The sequence below is a fragment of the Danio rerio genome, chromosome 24, assembly GCF_052040795.2.
Source record: "Danio rerio strain M-AB ecotype USA chromosome 24, GRCz13ab, whole genome shotgun sequence".
Taxonomy (NCBI): domain Eukaryota; kingdom Metazoa; phylum Chordata; class Actinopteri; order Cypriniformes; family Danionidae; genus Danio; species Danio rerio.
This window is the reverse complement of record NC_141044.1, coordinates 21630001-21651487: the sequence shown is the minus strand read 5'-3', so window position 1 is coordinate 21651487 and position 21487 is coordinate 21630001. Positions and strand designations below refer to the sequence as shown.

The following is a 21487-nucleotide window of genomic DNA, read 5'->3' as shown; positions in this document are numbered from 1 at the left end:
TCCGCCGTGCTAGTGGCAGATATGTCAAATTGAACACCACGTACACCATCGCAAACGGGCTTGCACTGAGTAAACTAACATCGCTACTCATAAAAAGACCGGTATTGCTATTAACATGACGTATGCATATAATAAGGTAGAGTATATGTCAAAAGCATCAGTGCAATATCAGACAGCACCCGCATATATATATTGCTTGTTTGTTTGATTACTGTTGATTTCAAATGCAATAAATAAGTTTGTATAAAACTTGTAATGGTGCTTACAATTGGTGGGTGCGACTAAATTTTGGCTGATGCGCCTACATTTTTAAAGTTAAGAGTATATATATATATATATATATATATATATATATATATATATATATATATATATATATATATATATATATATATATTTGTGTTTATATTTGAAATTTGGCTAAAATGAGACTGCTGATAAATATATACATGTATGTTTGTCTGCAGAAGGAAATCCGAAGCTCCCTGGTTTTGTCTATGCTTCAGCAAATGTTGGCAGATGATAAAGCTGATATGGTCCGAGAGGCTGTGGTGAAAAGTTTAGGAGTTATAATGGGTTATATTGATGATCCAGACAAATACTCCCAGGTATGTATATGTTTACCCACAATCTGGTGTTCTTTCATTAATAATTTCAGTATTTTCTTATGTGTCTGTGCTTTATTTTATGCATGGCTGTGTAACAGGGCTTTGAGCTGATGCTGTTGTCTCTGGGCGACCCATCGGAGCGGGTGGTCAGTGCCACCCACCAAGTGTTCATTCCTGCCTTTGCTGCCTGGTGCACAGAACTGGGCAACTTACAGTCCCAACTCATTCCTTCCCTCCTCACACGCATCGAGAAGCTCCTCAAGGTGAAAAAACATTAGCTTACAGGGTTTTAGCTTGTTAAGACTTTTCTTGGCTTGTCTTGGTTGTCTTTTTTAGGATGGATATTTAATATAACTCCAGTGACTATTTTTAGAAGTAAAATGTAAGTTTTATATGTAGGTGTTTTTTTATATGTTCGCACAACCATATTTGAATATATAAAGAGTTTGATTCCAAAACAATATACAGTAAATCATTTTGGATTCATTTGAGAAAAAAAGCCAGATGAAAACCACTATTTTTATTTAAACTTCCACATAGGCTATCAAGTTAAATTAGAAATCAAATTGGGGTAATTTTGTTTTCAAATGGACTAAATCCATGACACTTTTTAAATACTCCAGTGAGCAGTGGTTCTGTGAGCGCAAATGCCTTGTTGATGCCAGAGGGTAATGGCCAGATGGGTTCGAGCTGATATAAAGGCAACATTAATTTAAATAACCATTTGTTACAACCGAGGTATGCAGAAGAGCATCTCTGAATGCACAACATGTCATACCTTGAGGTGGATGGGCAACAGCAGCAGAATGTCATAAAGCAAAAATCATCTCAGACTGGTTTCCTGAACTTGACAATGAATTCACTGTTCTCAAATGGCCTCCACAGTCACCAGATTCTCAATCCAATAGAGCACCTTTGGGATTTGGTGGAAGGGGAGACAAATTCGACAAATCAGCAGCAGCGCGTGATGCTATCATGTCAATATGCACCAAAATCTCTAGGGATTTTTCCAGTACTTTGTTTAATCTATACCACAAAGTATTAAGGCACTTCTGAAGTCAAAAAGGGTCCAACCCAGTACTGGTAAGGTGTACTTAATAAAGTGGCCGGTGAGTGTAGATGCAGTCTTTGTGACTAAGAGAAAAAACATAAAAACATTTTGTTTTGGCGACCAATTCTCACTGAATTATTAACTTTTTTGTTTGCTTTCTTATTTATCTTTGGCCTCAATGAACTTTACTCGAAAATTGAGTTCAAACTACGAATTTAACACAAGTTCAAGCAACACAATTTTCAAGTTTTTTTGGGGACAACTTGTTTTAGGTTCAGTTTACTTGAAATTAGTAAAACTGATTAAGTTAACTTAATTGATTTGTGTTGGGACAACAAGTAAGATTGGAATCCAGCCTTTTTTAGTGTTCTAATTTGCTGCTTTTGTATAAATTAATAAGCTAATGTGTTTAGGTATGGGGTAGGAAAAAGTAATCCTAAATATGGTAATGCACAATAAAGTATTAAGATGTAATGCTAATAGTATGCATGCTAGTAAGCAACCAGTGAATAGCTAAAGTGTTATCCAAATCTTCTTTTATCAAAAATCTTGAATTTTTGTCAAATTAAACTAAACTAATTTGTTAGAATGAAACTGTGTGCACCACTCTTTCTATTGCTTTCTAAACTCGCCTCTCTCTCTTTTTCACTAGCAGGTTGAATATGGCCTTGATGAACACAAGCTGCACATGTATCTGTCAGCACTTCAGTCCCTCATCCCGTCTCTGTTTGCGGTGCTGCTTCAAAACGCTCCCTTCACCAGTCGAGTCAAACTACAGGGCGACGTGCCTCCAATCGAAGGTAAGCACCAGCCAATGTCAACATGTGCACGCGTTCTTCACTCACATTCTCAGTCAGGCCACGTTTAGCACGGCACAGACCTGGCGCCAGGCTCACTGGAACTGAAGGGATCATGCCATAGCTGAGGTTACTCTCCGGTGTTGGGCACACTAGCAATGTTCTCTTTGATAAACATAATAGGAAAGTTTGGTTTATTATCTGCTAAGTGATTGAGAATAATTGTTATGTGATTTTTTTAAATGAAGTGTGAGCAGATTAATTAGAGGAGGGAGACAAAATTGGATCTATTTTTCTCAAAATGGCAGTTGGTCATAATTGCAAATGTTTTATATTGTCGTAATTGAAACTAGTGCTGTGTCCCAATTCACATACTTGTACTATGCCCTAAACGTATGCACTTTTTTTTGTAAAGGTAAAATGAATATACTTTTGATTTTTTAACAGAAGTGTATGCATGCTTTGGGACATACTACTTTATGGTTAACAGATCAGCATGTTGCTTAGTTACGTCTCCTGTCAATTATCCCGACACATCATCCACATTTTTTCATATTTAATTACCTACCTTATTGGAGAAGCATGCAGAGAAATCTCCTTAGGTAATTATGGATTCAGAAGTTAATGTCCAAACATATCCTAATATTTAAGTTCACATTTTTGTTGCAGTTGAAATATAACACTGAAAACACAGTTTAAACATGTTCCAGTTGGCTAGATATTGATTAACAGTCATTCAAACTATTTTACTGAAGCCCCTCTACTTGACGGTTGGTCTCGCGTGACCGCCATGTAGTTTGTTTACATTTTTCACCCGCTTTTGTAGTTCAAATCAATTTTAAAATCAACGTGCAGTATATTGTGGGCAATCGAAATGCACGGATCAGCTGAAATTACACAGATTCGCAGTTTCATACTAATCATCCACCTGCACATATAGTTTTATCTAACATATACGTAATCGCACCCGACCCGCGCCCGATCATCACTTTAATAATTAAATTTTTTGTTTTAGGCATGATGATATGTCACCGTGGATATTAACAGCAGAGTCGGTGAGCTATAATCTGCGCATATCTAATAGTAAAATAATACGTTGATCGTAAACGTTTTTAAATGAACATTTATTTATAAAAACAAAAGTTTGTCTTTAGACAACGTTTTCTTGATTTTCAGAAAGTAAAAATAAGACATTTTAGCTTTTACAGATGCAGGAGCAAGATAACAAAAGGGTGCCACTTCATCCTAAACGGCACCTATGTTGTGTTTACTTGGCCTTTTTCTTCGCACTGTGCAAAAACAGAATAGAATCTACTGTGCCTGGATTCAGGCGATTCCGCCTCGCCTCCAAAACCCAGCCACCTGCACTGATTGAGCGTTCGCTTCTACTGCTTGTTGTAGGAATGAACAAGATTCTCCTAGCAAGGCGCTGCAGTCGTGGAAATAAGCGATCTTGTTTCTCCCAGAACGATAGCAGATTTTCCTCTGAAGACTCCTCTAACTGAAACTTTGAACAGTAGGCTACTCTTGCACTTCATCTATTATTTTCAGCGTCTTATCTTCCCATTCTGCAAAGCACACTCTCGGCTTTTTCGCTGGTCAACTGCCATGTCCTGCTACATCCACTCGCAACCGACCAGCAATTAACCATAATGTATTTTTTTATTACCCAACCCGCGGATTATCCGCAGTGTGCGCTGATATAACTGCCATCCGGACATCACTAACGGGCAATATTAGTGATTAGAGTATGGACGCTTCTACACTTCAACTTTTTACCGGAAATAGTAAACTATCCGGGTACCTTTGGCATACTTTTTTAACATACTATGGTTTGAGACATACTAATTCGAGTATGCGAGTTAGGATGCAGCATCAGGGCTGTTCCACAAATTATTGCTTTTAAGGGAAAGCTCACCCAAAAATGAAAATTCTATCATCACTTACTCACCCATTGTTTTTTTTGTGTTGAACACTAAAGAAGATATTTTGAAGAAAGCTGGAAGCCTGCAACCATTGACTTCTATTGTATTTGCTTTTTCTACATTGAAAATCATCGGTTACATGTTTTCAGATTTATGTATTATTTTCAGAAATATCTTCTTTTATTTTTTAACAGAATAAAGAAATTTATAAAGGTTTGAAGCCAGTTGAGGATGAGTAATTAATAAGTATTGTGTTGATATTGAGATATTCTGTGATCTAATATGTATCAATACTTGACATCTTGTATTATTTTATGCCAAACATGCTTTTTAAAAATGCTTCTGTTTGTGTGTATTCTTAAATTTAAAATAAATGCTATCAGTAGTTTGCAGATGCCAAAATGACATTTTGCTCCATATAATGCATAGAAAGGGAAGATTTCAGCTCTGAATGTATTTTAAAGACAAAATAATTAGTGAAACTTTAATTTTAAACTTTTTAAAATATTTTCCAAGTAATGTTTAACAATAAAACCCTGTTTCCTATTGTATTTTTCCACTAAAGGTTTTTTTCTTTTTTTTTTTTTGTCTTGATAAATACAAAATATATTTCAAAAACCTTTGCATAGATCAACTTGTGACAGAGCAAAGCGCTGTTGCATTGTGTTCTGCGTCCTGATTGGCTGTAGACCACTGTCAATCAATCTCTTTTGTGCCATTTCTCCTGTACAGTACAGAATGCGTTCAGCTTGCCAAATTGACATAAATCTTTAATCACTAGCAGTGTGACTCTGTACTGTATGTTTGCAAGTTTTCTCCCCAACAAACCCCACAATAAAGCAAATTTCACCTTACTAAATACTAAAACTAAAACATTTATTGTATTATCTTTTTTTTTCTTCTTTTTTTCTTGCTTGATTAAAATAATCCTTAACTGAAATAAAATAATAAACCTATTTAAAGCAAACATGTATTTCACTCTCATTCTCAGTCGGACCACGTTTAGCAGCACAGACCTGGCGCCGAACTCGCTATAACTGTAGTTCTCTTGCCATGTTGAGGTTACTCTCTGGTTTTGGGCTCACTATCAAAGTGCTCTTTCATTTACACACTGCGGCCGCCTCAGTTGATTTGATGCTTTTTTGCAGTATTCTTGGTTTTAAAGACTGCTCCTGTGTGTGTGTGTGCGTGACCCTACAGTGACCCGGTTTCCTCGTCCAGCCTCCCCGTTGCAGGACGTGGCCACCATCGTGGGCAGTCGAGAGCAGTTGGCAGTTCTTCTACACTTATATGATCATCAGCTTCAGCATGAAGGAACTACAGGATGGGACAGTTTGCTCTGGGTGGTCAACCAGTTGTGAGTGGAAGTCTTGCGCACACTCTTACCCCTTTGACCTTTGGTTTTTTGGCCTTTTCTGACATTTTTATTGAAGGTGGAGACAGGAACTCAGATCGCCCACTCGTGTTGGAGCGTGTGCGGCGCTAACAGCCCACATTTCTAGACATTCTAGTATGCTAAACGGCAGTCATTTTGAGTAAAAAAAAAAAAACATTTATTATGAATTGTATTCATTTTCTATTTATACCGTTACACTTATATTAGATTATAAGTATATATTTTTTAAATTTCAGTGCTTCCATGTATATTGGCCACACAATTATATTTGGTGACACTTTGTTTACTATTATTATCATACTTTTTTGTATCTGCCCAATATAAGCAAACATCTGCGATCGATTAAGTAGTGAAAAATGCTTACCCGTTTACTAAATTATAAACAAATTTAGGGGTATTTTTATTTGTTTTATTCTATCATTTGTTTCTCTTTTGCTGTATATTTTTTATTAAATTTATGATGTCAATATATTACATATTTTATACATATCTAAAATGCTTTGGCTTGAAAGAGAGAATCAGATTATACCTGTCAGTGGGTGCACATGGCTCCTAAATAATATAAAAGTAAAGAAAATAGTGAATAGTCTTTTTTTTTTTACTTTAACTCATTGAAAAGAAACAGTGTATTAAAGTGTTATAATAAATCAAATTATTGTTAAAAAAATATTATTTTGTTTGTCACATATAGATATGTCATGTGGGTAAAAGGTGTGTTTCAATCCGGCTCCCATCAACAATGTTTATTTCCAAGCTGTGGCAAGCACTGTGTTTTATTATAATAGTTAATCAAAACCAAAACCGTGAAAATGAAATGGTTTCTTATTTAATAAAAATTTATTGCAAGTAGTTTTATAAATAAGGAAATACATATACAGTGCCTATAGAAAACCATCATACCCTGTGAAAGTCTGTACCAATACTCACATTAAACTCTTCTATCAAAAGACCTTCTGGATAAAGGCTACAAAAACATCTCAAAGGTTGGCAAAGTTATTTGGTAATAAGTCATTTGGAATGTGCTTTGATTTTGCAAAGGATATTTTTCTATTTAATATATAGGCTACATAGTATATATATATATATATATATATATATATATATATATATATATATATATATATATATATATATATATATGTATATATATATATATATATATATATATATGTTTAGTTGAAGTTGAAAAGAAAATAAATTAAAAAATTAAATGAAAATATGTAAAGATAAAAACCGTTTTATAGATGGATACATTTGTCTCAGTTATTTCTATTAACTAAAATTAAACAATTGAACCACAAACAGTGTTGTTAATTAGATCTGATTGTCTAAAATCCATTAAATTAAAAATTTAATTTTTAAAAAAGCTTAGAAAAACGACAAATTGTAAACATTTCTGAAACTAAATAAAATGAAATTCACAATTATACAAAACATAGTTATTTATGTACTGTGTGTAAGTTTTAACTTTTTTGTTTTGCATTTTTCAGTTGCTTCTAATCAGAAAGCTGTAGTCATATCTGGAATGCTAAATTCAAAACAAATAAAATTAACATTGAACTACACAGATACTGATATGTGGAGAACAGCCAATCATAACAGGCCATCTGCATGCTTAAATCCTATATATATATATATGTGTGTGTGTGTGTGTGTGTGTGTGTGTGTGTGTGTGTGTGTATATATATATATATATATACAATATCACACGAGTAGCAGTGTGATATGGCTGTATATCGGCACACTGGTGGGAGGCGTGCGAATAAAGTATTAAAAGTGCTGATGATTATGATAAACAGAGAGCTATACTTCTGGGGTTTCTGCTTAGCAGCAAATAAAACAAATTCTTCTTTATACTTAAAACCAAAAAGCTTTCTATAAAAATAAATTTAATATTGTAGTAGTTAAACAAATAAAAAGAAAAGAACAATTTAGTTTTTTTGGAGAGGGGTGTGCGACGTATTTAAGGACCGGGGGAAGACGCACAATTTCCAGAAGATTATCATTCGTTTGCGGGCATCCAGGAGTCTCCCGAAGCTTCCGGGAGACTAGGGATGTCTGGGATTACATTAATGTTACTAGCCATTTAGCTAGTGTAGCGCCTGCCTGACTGGAGTAGTGTTTGGAGGTTGGCTCTTTAGTGTCGGGGGTCCAGGGTTGCTGGGGCAACGGGGGTGGGCCAGCACAAGCAGCCAGGCTGACACAGAAGCTAGCAAGATTGTTAATAAGCGCATGCTTTAATAAATGGATATTCTGAGTTTAAAAGCGATGGTTTACTGTTCAACATGACAGCGTTGAAGGCAGCATGTTGTCTGCCATGTCATTTGGGATGCCATGTTGAGCGTTGTTGCACTGAAAACATTTTATTTTGTACTTATTCCCTTTTATCTTTTTAGATGTTAGTCTGAATTGAATCATTTCGTTGGTAATGAGTACTGAACCGAAAGTCTCGTACCGAACGATTCAATACAAATACACGTATTGTTACACCCTTTTTTATATATATATATATATATATATACTGTATGTGTGTGCGCGCTGTTGAAATCAAAAGTTTAAAAGTGCAGAATACTGTTGCCTTTCTTTTAAGATACAAAAATCAAGTCAATGCTGGCTCAAAAACATATGCATATTACAATGTACATTGTTTCCTTAATTTGTTACATATAAATGATCTAGCTTTCTTGCTTTTTGTATACTTCAGTTTACCACAGATAATAGACATCGTCGGCCGCATTAACGTCACCTCCTCCACCTGTGTACACGAGTTTTCCAGATTCTTCTGGAGATTATGTCGGACATTTGGGAAAATCTTTACCAACACTAAGGTACAACTTGCAGGAATCTGTCTCTAGCACCTTTTCTTTTTCTTCATTGGCCAAGCAGAGTAGCTAAATCGAGCTTGTGCTTCAAATAGTCCATCTCAGTTACATCGTTCAGCAGTTCCACTCTAATTTAGGTGTTGTTTTTCCCTCATTTTTTGAAGGTAAAACCTCAATTCCAAGAAATCCTGCGGCTATCAGAGGAGAATGTGGGTAAGTGACTGTTAAGTTAACCAAAAATAACACTCCTGCTGTCAGAAGAGCGACTGGGAAGAGAAATACACACACACACACACACACACACACACACACACACACGCACACACACACAAGCTCTGTATCTCTTTCCCATGCAGGAGACTTGTGTGTCAAATATGTGTTTTCACTCTTCATGGGATTTGAAAACGGAGCTTTTTCTTTCATACTTTGAATGTTTGTAGAGTTAAAAAAAAGTCTAGGGTTAAAGTATCTGCCAGCAAAACTGGGCATGTTGTATCATTTTAGTATTGCTGAATTAAAACCAGATGTGTTCAATTAAAGGGGTAGTTCACCCAAAAATGACAATTCTGTCATCATTTACTCATTCTCCACTTGCTCCAAACCAGTTTGAGTTTCTTTTTTCTGTTGAACACAAAGGACAATGTGCTGAAGAAAAAACAGCCTTTGACTTTCATACAATTTTCATACAACACTTTTTTACCTACTGTGGATGCAAGTGACTGTTTTCTTCTTCAAAATTAGCGATGCACAGATATTTATTTAATTTTTTTAATTATTATTATTTTTATTTATTATTATTATTATTTTTAATCATTTATGATTATTTATTTATTAATTTATTTATTTGCTACCAAAAAAGATAATACAAAAATGGAAATAATAATATGAAATAATATGAAAATTTGGCCCAGAATGTTAATTTTAGTATGTCCCTATTCAGAATATATTATCTTGTGATCAGCAAAAGAACAAAATTAATAGAAGTTTTAACTATTTGTAAAAAATGGAAATGTAAATTTGTAGGTGAAATATCCCTTTAACCTCCTAGGGCTTAGTGACCACATACGTGGACAGCACATTTTTAGCTCTTATGTCTAATGTTTTATATTTTGTTACAGACATACAGTGACATCCTGCAACTCTTTTGGAGCATATAAAAAGTCCCAAACAATATTTTAACTGTCCAAAACGGGCAATTTTTTTTTTTAACTGAATACATTAAAAAACTGTCTGGAAAAAAAAATGCTGTGTTCAAGGTAGAAATAGAGTTTATTATTCTATTACACAAAGGTGACTATTGTGACTATTGTGGGAAATTCGGACCACGAGTCCACATATATAGACATAATTTTTCTCTAAAAATACATCTTATCAAAAGATGATACTTAGGCTTATTTGAGGCTAATTAGAATAAAACCTAAATAGCAAAGAGAAATAAAAATGCATGTAAAAAACAGCTTGGGCCCTAAAGAGTTTAAGAGAAGACACTGCATTTAAAAAATAAGTCGTTTTAAAGATAAAGAGCAACATTTATTACTATTCTTTCACAGTTTGTTGACTGAAGAATTGCAAGTTTTCTAAAATGCATTTACTATGTTAAAATGTGCAAATGAGGCATTATTTAATTATGTATGTGTAAATTTAAGCACAAAAATCTGAACAAGGTATAAATTTAAGTTCAAAATATGTATTTGCCAGGCATATTAGTCAAGGATTTTTACATTAAGGATTTTGGCATTCTTCTATTCTTCAGAATATACTGTGCACAACCTGAAAAAAAATTACACCGTTTTGTTAAATAATATTTTGTATTTAATCAGACGCATCAAGTATGAAAATATCACAGGTTCTGCTAAAGTTGATATTTACCTTATCTGGTCCTGCGTCATTAACTACATGGTACAGGAGATTGGTTGCTGTCAATGAGCAGTCAATGAGATTGCTTCTCATCAGTTTAAATGCTTCATGTCGTTTCAAGCTGTAAAGCTGCGGTGCGTTTTCTGAGACCCTCCTCCACCCCAGCTCCACCTGGATTTAGATCAGCTAAAGGGGTTACATATGTAATATGTTCACAGCAGCAGCATGTTATATTCTCAGATGGCATGTCCGTGTATATACTGGCTGTAGCAGGTCTCGGTACTTGCTCTGCCATTTTAATCAAAGCAGCAGCAGCGTAACAGATCTATACCGCCAAGACCAAATATATCAACTTTGCCATTGTTACGAATTAAATTAAAAGTCTTTAATCAAAAAGAGGTTTAACCATAACGTAACAAAACAACTTGGATTAAAAATATAATCCCTGGTGCCCCCGCGCTTTCTCTCTCCCCAAAATATAAACCAAAAACACAACCACTGAGAATTAACAAGAAAATATGATTTATTTACAGAAATAAGGAGCAAAAATAACATCAGGTGGGGTTCAGCCAAAATAAATAACAATAAACAGATAATAAAATAAAATACAGAAAACTTACCTCCCTACTAACAAACACAGGAGAAAACGAAAATAACAAGTAAAAGGCACCAAACCTCCCTACCCTGCTCCAAGCAAGACAGGGAGACAGAAAACCGAGCTTCTCCGGTTAGAATTAACAACGTCACATCAGCATCTCACAAAACGCCACAAAAGAGATATAAGCAACAAACACTCATTTGATCACCTAAACAATAATCTCCACTGAGCATACACGGGGAATCGAGAGAAAGCGTGGAGCCATCGAATCCATGCTCTCTGCTGGTTTATATACAGCCGCATTCATACAATTATATACATCATGGTCCGACCTAACGTAATCGGCTTCACCTGCGAATACTTAGAAATGAAAGTGAGAGCTAGAGAAAGTAAGCGAAAGAGAGAGAGAGAAAAAGAGAGCGAGGGAAAGAAACACCACACACAAGCCTACAGTACACTACAACTACTCGTAACACCATATAGATATTCATTACCATACTAATCCCGAGAGTGTTCATGACAGAAATAAGTTTATAACAACCATTATACCTTGCAGATGCCACCGCAGGAAATGGTATCCTTACGAAGGCTACGGTGCCCATCTATGCAACCGGAGTCCTGACATGCTACAATCAGGTAGGCCTGTGGTCATAGGTCTGCTATATGATATGATGTCAGAACTCACAAGACCTTCTTTCTAACAGAGGCTTTTATCTGCAGGAGGAGGACCGCAAGCTCCTGGTGGGTTTTCTTGAGGATGTCATGACCACTTTATCTCTCTCCCATGCTCCTCTCGACAGTCTGAAGGCTTCATTTGTAGAGCTGGGGTGAGTGTCTTTCTGCATGAGCTCATCTCATGCTGGAATTCCTTTAAGATTAGATCAAATGACTTACTTGGAGACGTGAACCCAGCATTTAAAGGGATAGTTCACCCAAAAATGAACATTCTGTCATCATTTACTCTCCCTTCACTTGCTCTAAACCTGTTTGAGTTTCTGTCCTCTGTTGAACACAAAACAAGAATGTTGGGAAAAATAGCTAATCATAAAGTTTTCCGTTGCTAAGACAGATTTATGTGAATTGCAGTGAGTCTATGATGGATTTATGTAAGTTGCTGTGTTATTCTTGTAATAAATGTCTTAAATATTAAATAAATTATAAATAAATATGGAGCCAAAGCACGTTCCGTTCTGTATAAGCGCTCCGCTTAGGAACCACTTCGGGTTTTTCATTCCCGCTCATGAGGAAAAATTGCCGTTCACAGTTGTATATTGTGTTTTTTTTTGTTTTTTTTTCTTTAATCATGGATGCCTAAAAACAACATCTATTATATTATTTTTAATGGTTTGGGAATTATTTAACATGAATAAATCTATTAAACTATTGTTTAATAGATTGATAGTTTAATAGAATTACACAAACATGTTCAAACGTATCCCTCAAGTGTGTGCATCTTTTCTTTACTTTTTTGACTTTAGCATGTTAAATGTGTTGCATCTAAATGTGTTCCATCTAATAGTTGCAACTAGGGCTTAACACTCACTTTTTTGATCACCAGCCACTGGCTAGTAGTTTTCCAATGTTACTAGCCACTCACCATTTTCACTAGCCACAATTACTGTTGTTGGGAAAATATATTTTATATGCATAAATTTGACTTTGGCAGGCTAAAATTTCTTGATTTAAATGATGTGTTATGTCTACATGCCTCTAACCTTTTTGGTTTTTATTTTATTTAGACTTTTTAGGGCTCAACACTACGGATTTACCTTTTTTTTCTGGCCACAAAAAAAAACTAATTGTTTAGTTTTTTTATTATTAGAATTATTATTTATAAATTTTAACAATGTATCAAAACAAGCTAAATATAGCTGTATACATGTATTTTTTATTCAACTAAATTTGAATATAATTTATATAAAATTTGACATTTAAAAAAAATATATATTCTAATTTATCTAAGACTATGGAAAATAGTTTTCCTAGGCTAAAGGTCCCAGATCATCAGGTAACTATAGATAAATAGAGAGTTTATCTACTATTAAAGCAATGTTAATGTAAAGGGTGATAATTGAACCTTATTAACAAAAATAACTCTAAGCAAAAGGAAGCATATGAAAAACATTTTGTGTGCGATAGTGAAAGGATGACCACATGAATATGGTAACATTAGGCCCATTAATAATCTGTTCAAAGAATGGTAAAAGCGAAAGCAGCAACCGCTGCTGCACTCAAATAATCTGGAGAACTGTTGAAAGCAGCAGGACTGTGGGTGCAGGAGTACCGTTATGTATTTCAAAGAGAAACGACCACACCAGTTGCGTTTCTAGGCGAGGTTGTTTTGCGCAAGGTAATGTGATAGTTTAAGCACTCACACGCTTCACATCAGCTGTGGCTCGCTCATAATGTCAGTGAGCGAGAATCGCCTGCGTCTCACCGTGATCATCCTCTCATTCGGTATTTACCTGCTTTTTTTTTTGTTGCCTTGAACAGTTGTCAATCGTGCTGCTTCTTGGTTCTAAAATCACATTTGCTCGCATATTACCAAACGGTCTTAAACTAAAATTATAATCTTCAGGGATGAGGCAGCTCTGGCAATTTAAAAAATATTTTCAACCAGCCAAAGTGGTTAGTGGGGGTGTCTGTCTAACCGCCACAGCTGAAATCTACCTGCATTGGGCTGGCGGGTGTTGATGTCAAGCCCTAGTTTTTGGGCTTAAAAGCAATTTTTGCAGATAACGCATTTTTTAAAAAGATATAAGTTAGTAATACTTGTTAAAAATATGCAAACTGGCAATATTATTATTGTCTTTATTATCTGTTCATTGAGGGAATGTGGTCTGAAAAACAACTCAGTCAGAAGAATTCTTTTCACTGTAATCCATAGTCTCTGCAGGATTTTGTACTTTCTTTTTTGCAGATTTTACTGGTTTTCGTTAATTGTTTTGTTTGCAAAAATATAGACAAATTTACATATCTTGATTCGTAATACTTTTTTTTTTTTACCCTGGGAACTATCTGTAATTTATATTAAGGAAACACTGAGACCAAAACAAAGAGAAACTAGAGTTTAGCCCTAAAGCTTGCCACATCACATTTGAAATTTAAACCAATTGTTTAAAAAAAATGAAAAGTCATCCATGTTGTTTGACGGCTACTTGAACTTGTCGATGGAAATGATGCATTAAGTGTGTGCTTGTGTGTTTGTGTGTATGTGAGAGAAAGGGGCTTGTTATGACAGATGCATATGTACAACATATACTGTAGATGTTTAGATGCAACTCATGGCCTAGTTCAAACAGGCTTTGCACATTACGATAACATCACATGACACGAATCACACACCAGACAAGGGGAGTGTATTGACATCATGAGGTTTTGACAACATCTGTGGATACAATAATGTTTTTGCATGTAAAACTATCTCTAAAAAAAACTAAACCGTGATGCCACATTTTCTTGTTTGTTTTTTTTTGTTTTACATCAATGTTGGCATATTATTCCTACTATGGATATCAATGGCAGTTTTTCCCCATCATTATTTAGAATATCTCATTTTGTGTTTAACAGAAGAAATTCATAAACATTAGAATCATTTCTGTGAATAAAAATGGTAAGGAAATGTTCGTATTTTGGGTGAACTTATTAATTTACTCATTCAAAAAGCTTACAGTGCTTTTGGACCCTTAACAAGTGGGAGGCACATATGCAAACTGTTGTTATTCCTTTAGAGCGTTCACCTGATTTGGATGTAAATACCCTCAAATTAAAGCTAACAGTCTGCAGTTAAAACACATCTTTTTCATTTCATTTCAAATTGGTTGTGTTTGTGTATAGACCCAAAAATGTTAGAATTGTGTCGATGTCCAAATATTTATGGAGCTTACTGTAGGTCACTAAAATCTTCAAATTGTAATAATTTACTCTCCTTCATGATCTGTAAAGCTTGGATAATTTTATTACTTGCGTGGAATGCATAATGAGATGTTTTACTGTAGCCTGAGGCGGTCCAGCTCCAGAAAGGACAAATAAAACATAACAAAGAGTTAATGGATGACTTTCGGTGCAGTAGATTTGAATATGTGCAAATGAAAAGAAATTACAAAAGATATTTTGTAGAACAATTTATTTTTATTAAATTAATTATGTATTTCTTATAAATATTTTATATTTCTTTACTACTTTATTATTATTGTTATTATTATTATTAACCATTTAAAGAGATAGTTCATTCAAAGATGAACATTTACTCTGTAATTACCGATCCTCAAGTGCTTCCAAACATTTATGTGAAGAGTAAATGATAAGAGAATTTTCATATTTAGTTGAATACTTTTAATTAATTATTGAACTGTTTTTACATAAATTTGTAATGAAGTAAATACATTTAAAATAATGTTTAATGATGATTTAGTTTTAAAAGTCTTTATAAATATTATATATTGCATCATTTTTTATATTTTGATAGTTATGGTTTTTCACATTTTAAAGCTATTTACAGTATTACTGAGTAATTTATTAATTTTATTAATGGCCTGATTTAATTTTACATTTTAGATTTTTCTAAATGTTTTTTTTAATTGTTTATTTTTTGTTTTAGCTTTTTTACTTGTTAATTAAAACTTGTTCAATTGTTTGTTTGTTTGGTTTTTTTTTTAGCAACTGCCTGAAATAAAATTTTTAAGTTTCAATTTGCAATAATAGGACATTGTAGAGCAATAAAGTAAATAAAATAAAATGCTAGAAAATTAGCAAATGTTATTTAAAAAGTCATTGTTACGATTTTAAAGCTTCATTTGGCAATATGGCGATGATACCAAACAAAGTAAAAACTAAATAATCACAAAATATTTTTTAATGATATTGTTGTTGTTAAAAATATAAAATTCAGAAATATTTAATACATTTAAAAGTTGAAATGCATAACCTATAAAACTGTTTACATTTTCAAGTCAATCTGTAAGGCTCAACGCTGGCACAGTATATTAGGTAACAGTTCTATCAACAACACACACCATTCCTCTAGTCAATCCCTGCACAAATCAGCAATAATGTTTTATAATAATGGCAAATATAAGAAATAATACAATAATGGCAAATAAAAGAAAAAACATGCCCTGATGTTGCATCACTCCCAAATTCAATCCACCGTCAAATGCCCCAGACGTTTCACACTAATGGCAATCTAACGGACAGGCAGATCAGGTTTAGTAGGTTGATCAACTGTCATTTTGTGATTACCCGTTACTTCCTGTCTGCAGGGCAAACCCGGCCTATCATGAGCTACTCCTGACAGTGCTGTGGTATGGAGTGGTCCATACATCTGCACTGGTCCGCTGCACTGCTGCACGCATGTTTGAGGTAAGCACTGACTCCAGTTCAGGCTTTAAAATATTGACATTGTTTATATATAGTTAATAAAATATATAATAATTATAGTTAATAAATACTTTAAGTGCACTTAAAGCAATAGTTCACCCATAAAGTGGAATTTAGCCATTTACTCACTCATTTTTTGTTTGTTTGTTTGTTTGTTTGTTTTTTACACAGTAGAATATTACTACAGCCACAAGAATTTTATAACTATTAAAATGTCCATAGCAGTTCTTCTGATCATTCACTTTAGAGTGAACCCTGTGCCATTTTTGCCAGGTCATATTCATCTGTTGAGGTTAAAAAATTCAATTACTAGCTTTTAATTAATGAACTCTGAAGGTGAATTACTGTCTTTTTGGGTCCGATAAAAAGCACATCTTTTTTGCTGCATGGAGAATGTTGTTTTTGAAGGTCCAAAAAGCCAACAGTAAAAATTCTCCCTTTTCAATAGTATAATGCTATAATAAAACATTCCTATTTATTTCTGAGTATATTAAATGCATGGAAAACTAAGGGTACTGCAGTAATATGTGTTTTGTTTCAACAAAGTCATTATATTTTTAAATGATATTGGGTTTGGGCACTTATCCACCGAAGTGCTTTTGTGAAGCTTAAAATGCCAGCGCTCTTCCAAAAATGCTCAGTTTTGAGCACTTCTCCAACTGTCATCGCATTTTTAAAAAGACACAGAGTGGTCAGTGCCTCGTCAAACTTTGGGCAATCTAAAATATTAGCCACTCTTTTTGAAAACAAGTGAAAAAATTTAGCTTCTCTTAAGAAAAAATACTTTGGTGAACAGGCACCCTTAAAGAAGATTTTTCGTTAATACTGAGGTCCTTGGTGGTTTAAAAAATCCATGTAAATCCACTTTAAAAGTCAAAAACATCGTTCTTGATGATACATCAAGGTGTTATGAAGCCAAACAATTGGATTGTGCAAGAAACGCAATGTTATTTACAGCATTATTTACCTTTAATTCACAGCTAGGCTTCGCAATAGTGCACTCACAAAAGTCTTTCTTTCACATTTTTGGGTGAACTATCCCTTTAAGTTTTAAGTCTGTCTTCATTTAGGCCAGTCAAATGATTAGTTTTCATCTAGTGCTTGTTTTTAGCTGAAATGTAATGTTTTTAAAATGCTGTAATGTTTTTAAAATAATCTAGTTTAAGGTGGTAAAAATGTATTTTCAGAGCTGTCCACACTCCCTCTAGGGCCCCCTTTGTGCCTTGTCCTCCCTGTTACTTGTCAAATCACTGAATGTTTACCTGTATTTGAAGTCGTTGCAGCTTTAAAGCATCCGTGTGTCTTTGCACCACAGCACGCTTGCTATTGCCATTTGAAAATTACGTAACAAACCCCCTACATTTCATCCTCCCCACCCCGTACAAATCTGTTTTGAAGGTTCGAGGAGTGTTAATAAACTCTTCCTTCTGAGAAAAACCCCCTTCTCTTCATCTGTGGTCATAGCTTTAGTTAAATTTGCCTGGCCTCTTTAGCCTTTATTTTTGTTTACAGCCCCAATTGCAAAAACAAGTTTGGACATTTTGATAAGAAAATGCAATGAAATCAAGTGATTTTTATATGTATGGCTTTATTTGACTGACAAAAGTACAGAAAAAATCCAATGTTTTTACTGCCCACATAAATAGTTTTCTGCAAATGTACAGAAATTTTGTGTTCGCTGACATAAGACACAATCATTTTTGCTTCTCTTTGGACAGAGTGGCGATGTCATATGCACACATTTTACCAGTTCAGCATGGTTGTCTAACCATATCTATATTTCTAATACCTTATTTCTTTGGGAATTGAGGATAATCAGGATAGAAATTTTCATTTAATTTTACAAATAAAATTGTCCAATCTCACTTGACATAACATTAGTTGCTCAACAGTGTGTGGTTGTCATTGAATCCCTCGTATTACCACTTCACCTGCCTATATGTGCAGGGTTCAACGTTTTTTTTTTTTATACTGGCCCGATCAGGCCAGTGGTTCTGATTTTTTTTTACTCGCCCTGCAAAAATTTTCTCTGGCCTCACCAAAAAAAAAGAAAAAAAAAAAGAAGTTAATAGCTATTTTTTTAAGCCAAATGTAACTTCAGCTTAGCTTTTCTTAAAATACTGACAAATAAAAAAATACAATTGTGATGTAACAAAATTAAAAAAAAAATACATACATACACACACACACACATTCACACACACACACTTTTTTGACACCCACAGACATTGTCACCAAATAAAAATCAGAGAGGTAAGACTTTCTCATAGCCTCATTTCAGTTGTCAAGTTTTGTAAAAATCTATCTATTGAATCTCTCTATAAAAATAAAAAAGGTTAGCTAGATTTATGCATTATAGGCTTAAATTGTAGAGAGGAATAATAGATGAACCGAGACTGCAGTCAGATCATGCAGCAGATCAATGTTGATCTTTCTTTCCAGGTGTCTTTGCAGAAATTATCAAAACAATAGGCCTGATACAAAATATTATAAGAAAAAATTATGGAAAAATGATTAGATGGTAATTTTTGTAAATTTTCTTAACGAATAAACAGCACTATTTCAGCATGCTTTTATTTTCATATTCAACATGGAACGCACATTTACCGGTAGGAATGACATCCCGCCCTATTCATATTCCTATCTTCATATAGCCATATATATGGCTATTACACAACCATAATACACTGTGATATAGTCTCTGGTACATTAGTTTATTGGATTTTTGAATGCATTTTGCTTTCTCACTACAATCAATCCACTCCAGAGTTTGTTTCAAGCTGAGACCACCTCATTTAGGCAGTCTCGGACTGATTGTTTCAGTGCGGATCGCAGCACGATTGCTGCGTACACATATGCTAAACGAATCACGCAAACTGGGCAAAAGAGACAGGTTCCGAAACAAACATCTAGGTGAGAAAAGTACCCTTTTTGTACGCAATTGACAAAGTCACAGCCAAAATTAAATTTTAGTGACTTGTATTTTAGTGATGTGTATTTTTTTGTGTGTTGCAGCCATCAAAATTAGTTTATAGTTACAAAACGCATTGCATATATACCAAAAACTGGAAATCTTTTCTTTGTACTTTTGTCATTGAAAAAAAAAACATTTAAAGAGAATCAACAAATCTTGAAGTTCTTGATTTCATTGAATTTTACTAATGTCCCAACGATTTTGCAGTGGGGGTTGTAATTATTGTGTGTAGCGCCACTTTGGGCTTCCGTCATGTTTTATTTTTTCGTTGTATGTCTGCACTGTTTTTTAGTTTGTTACCGTTTTTTGTGTTCTTTTGTTCCTCTGTCTCTCTCTTTCTCTCTGCGGTGTTCATGACACTGTGCTCGCTCTTTCCATGCATCCTGTGTGACATCACCCCTGCTCTGACCAATCAGCTGTTGGTGAAGGGGGTGAATGAAACGCTAGTAGCTCAGAGAGTTGTTCCAGCACTTATCACTCTCTCCAGTGATCCTGAAATGTAAGTCTCCTCCTGCCTCCTTCATCCACGCACCTCGCTCTGCCTTGGTTCTGTCAGGAGGCCACGCCTTTATTATAAGCCCCTTCCTCCAGAAAGTGATGGACTGAGCCACTATTTATTGGGTTAAATGAATGCCCAGATAAACGCACCGAGACATTTCCACATAATCAATCACCCAATTGTTTTAATCACATTTAGCAACACCGTCCTTCAAAATTACCATTATCATAATTTAAAAAATAATCTTTATAATTACTATAATACAGTAAAAAGGAAAATCTCCTCAATCAGAAGTCTGTATATATCTAAAACTGACCATTTTAGCGAATGTGCGTATTATATTATATTATATTATATTATATTATATTATATTATATTATATTATATTATATTATATTATATTATATTATATTATATTATATTATATTAATAAACTAAACTAACCACAGTTAAAATCTAGTTGTTTATTAATATTATATTTGATATAGTAATATATTATAGTAAAATAATATAATCAACATAATATGATTTTTTAGCAATTTTTTAGCAATTAAAAACAGTTGGGAACTAATTGCTAAAACTAATATATTATGTTAATTATATTATGGTACTATAATATATTACTATATCAAATTTCTATATTATATTAATAAACATTAGAGTTTAAAGTTTTAACTGTGTTTAATTGCAAAAACTGTTTTATATTATATTACAATATATTATTATATTATAAATTATTATATCATGTTATTGTTTATTAAATTGTATTATATTATATTATATTATATTATATTATATTATATTATATTATATTATATTATATTATATTAATTATATAAATTATATTATATTATAATATATTATATTATATTAAATTAATAAACAACTAGGTTTCAACTGTGTTTAAATGCTAAAAAAACTATTATATATATAATATATAATATTATTATATTAATTATATTGTATTGTATTATTATATTGTATTATATTCATAAACAACTACTGTTTAATCGCTAAAAATGATTATATAATGTTAATTATATTGTAATACTAAATTAAATTACTATATTATATTATATTATATTATATTATATTATTAAATAAAATGCATTTAAAACCTAGTTGGTTTGTTAATATTATATTTGATAAAGTAATTAATTTTAGCAATTAAAAACAGTTCAAAACTAAATGCTAAAAAAGTAATATATTATGTTAATTATATTATGGCACTATAATATATTACTATATCAAATTTTTATATCATATTAATTAACAATTAGGTTTCAACTGTGTTTAATTGCAAAAAAAAACATTTTATATTATATTAGATTAGATTAGATTAGATTAGATTAGATTAGATTAGATTAGAATAGATTAGATTACAAATTGAAAAACTAATTAAATTGTTCAAATCTAGAAATATACTTCTTTTTTTATATGGCCGCATTAAACAAACAAAACTAAAAAACACTATCCCACCTGATACAGAGTAATTACTCTTCGTATATTTAGGATTCTCTCTAATGTTGCTGTACTGTATACAATTGCTGGCCCTCCAGATGAAACCAAGGCTCGAGAGAC

General features: G+C 33.3%; 1 protein-coding gene across 31 annotated transcripts in view; it reads left to right on the top strand.

The window, feature by feature from the left end:
• relch (RAB11 binding and LisH domain, coiled-coil and HEAT repeat containing) overlaps positions 1 to 21487 on the top strand; it is a 101564-nt gene that overhangs the window by 58058 nt on the left and 22019 nt on the right. For 8 of the 31 annotated variants that reach the window (XM_087308323.1, XM_087308319.1, XM_087308311.1 and 5 more), the window contains 10 exons: positions 468 to 608; positions 707 to 871; positions 2315 to 2459; positions 5582 to 5738; positions 8482 to 8605; positions 8764 to 8812; positions 11611 to 11690; positions 11775 to 11881; positions 16316 to 16415; positions 19824 to 19906. In XM_087308323.1, coding sequence (XP_087164449.1) covers positions 468 to 608; positions 707 to 871; positions 2315 to 2459; positions 5582 to 5738; positions 8482 to 8605; positions 8764 to 8812; positions 11611 to 11690; positions 11775 to 11881; positions 16316 to 16415; positions 19824 to 19906 — 1151 coding nt within the window. 31 annotated transcript variants of the gene reach the window in all.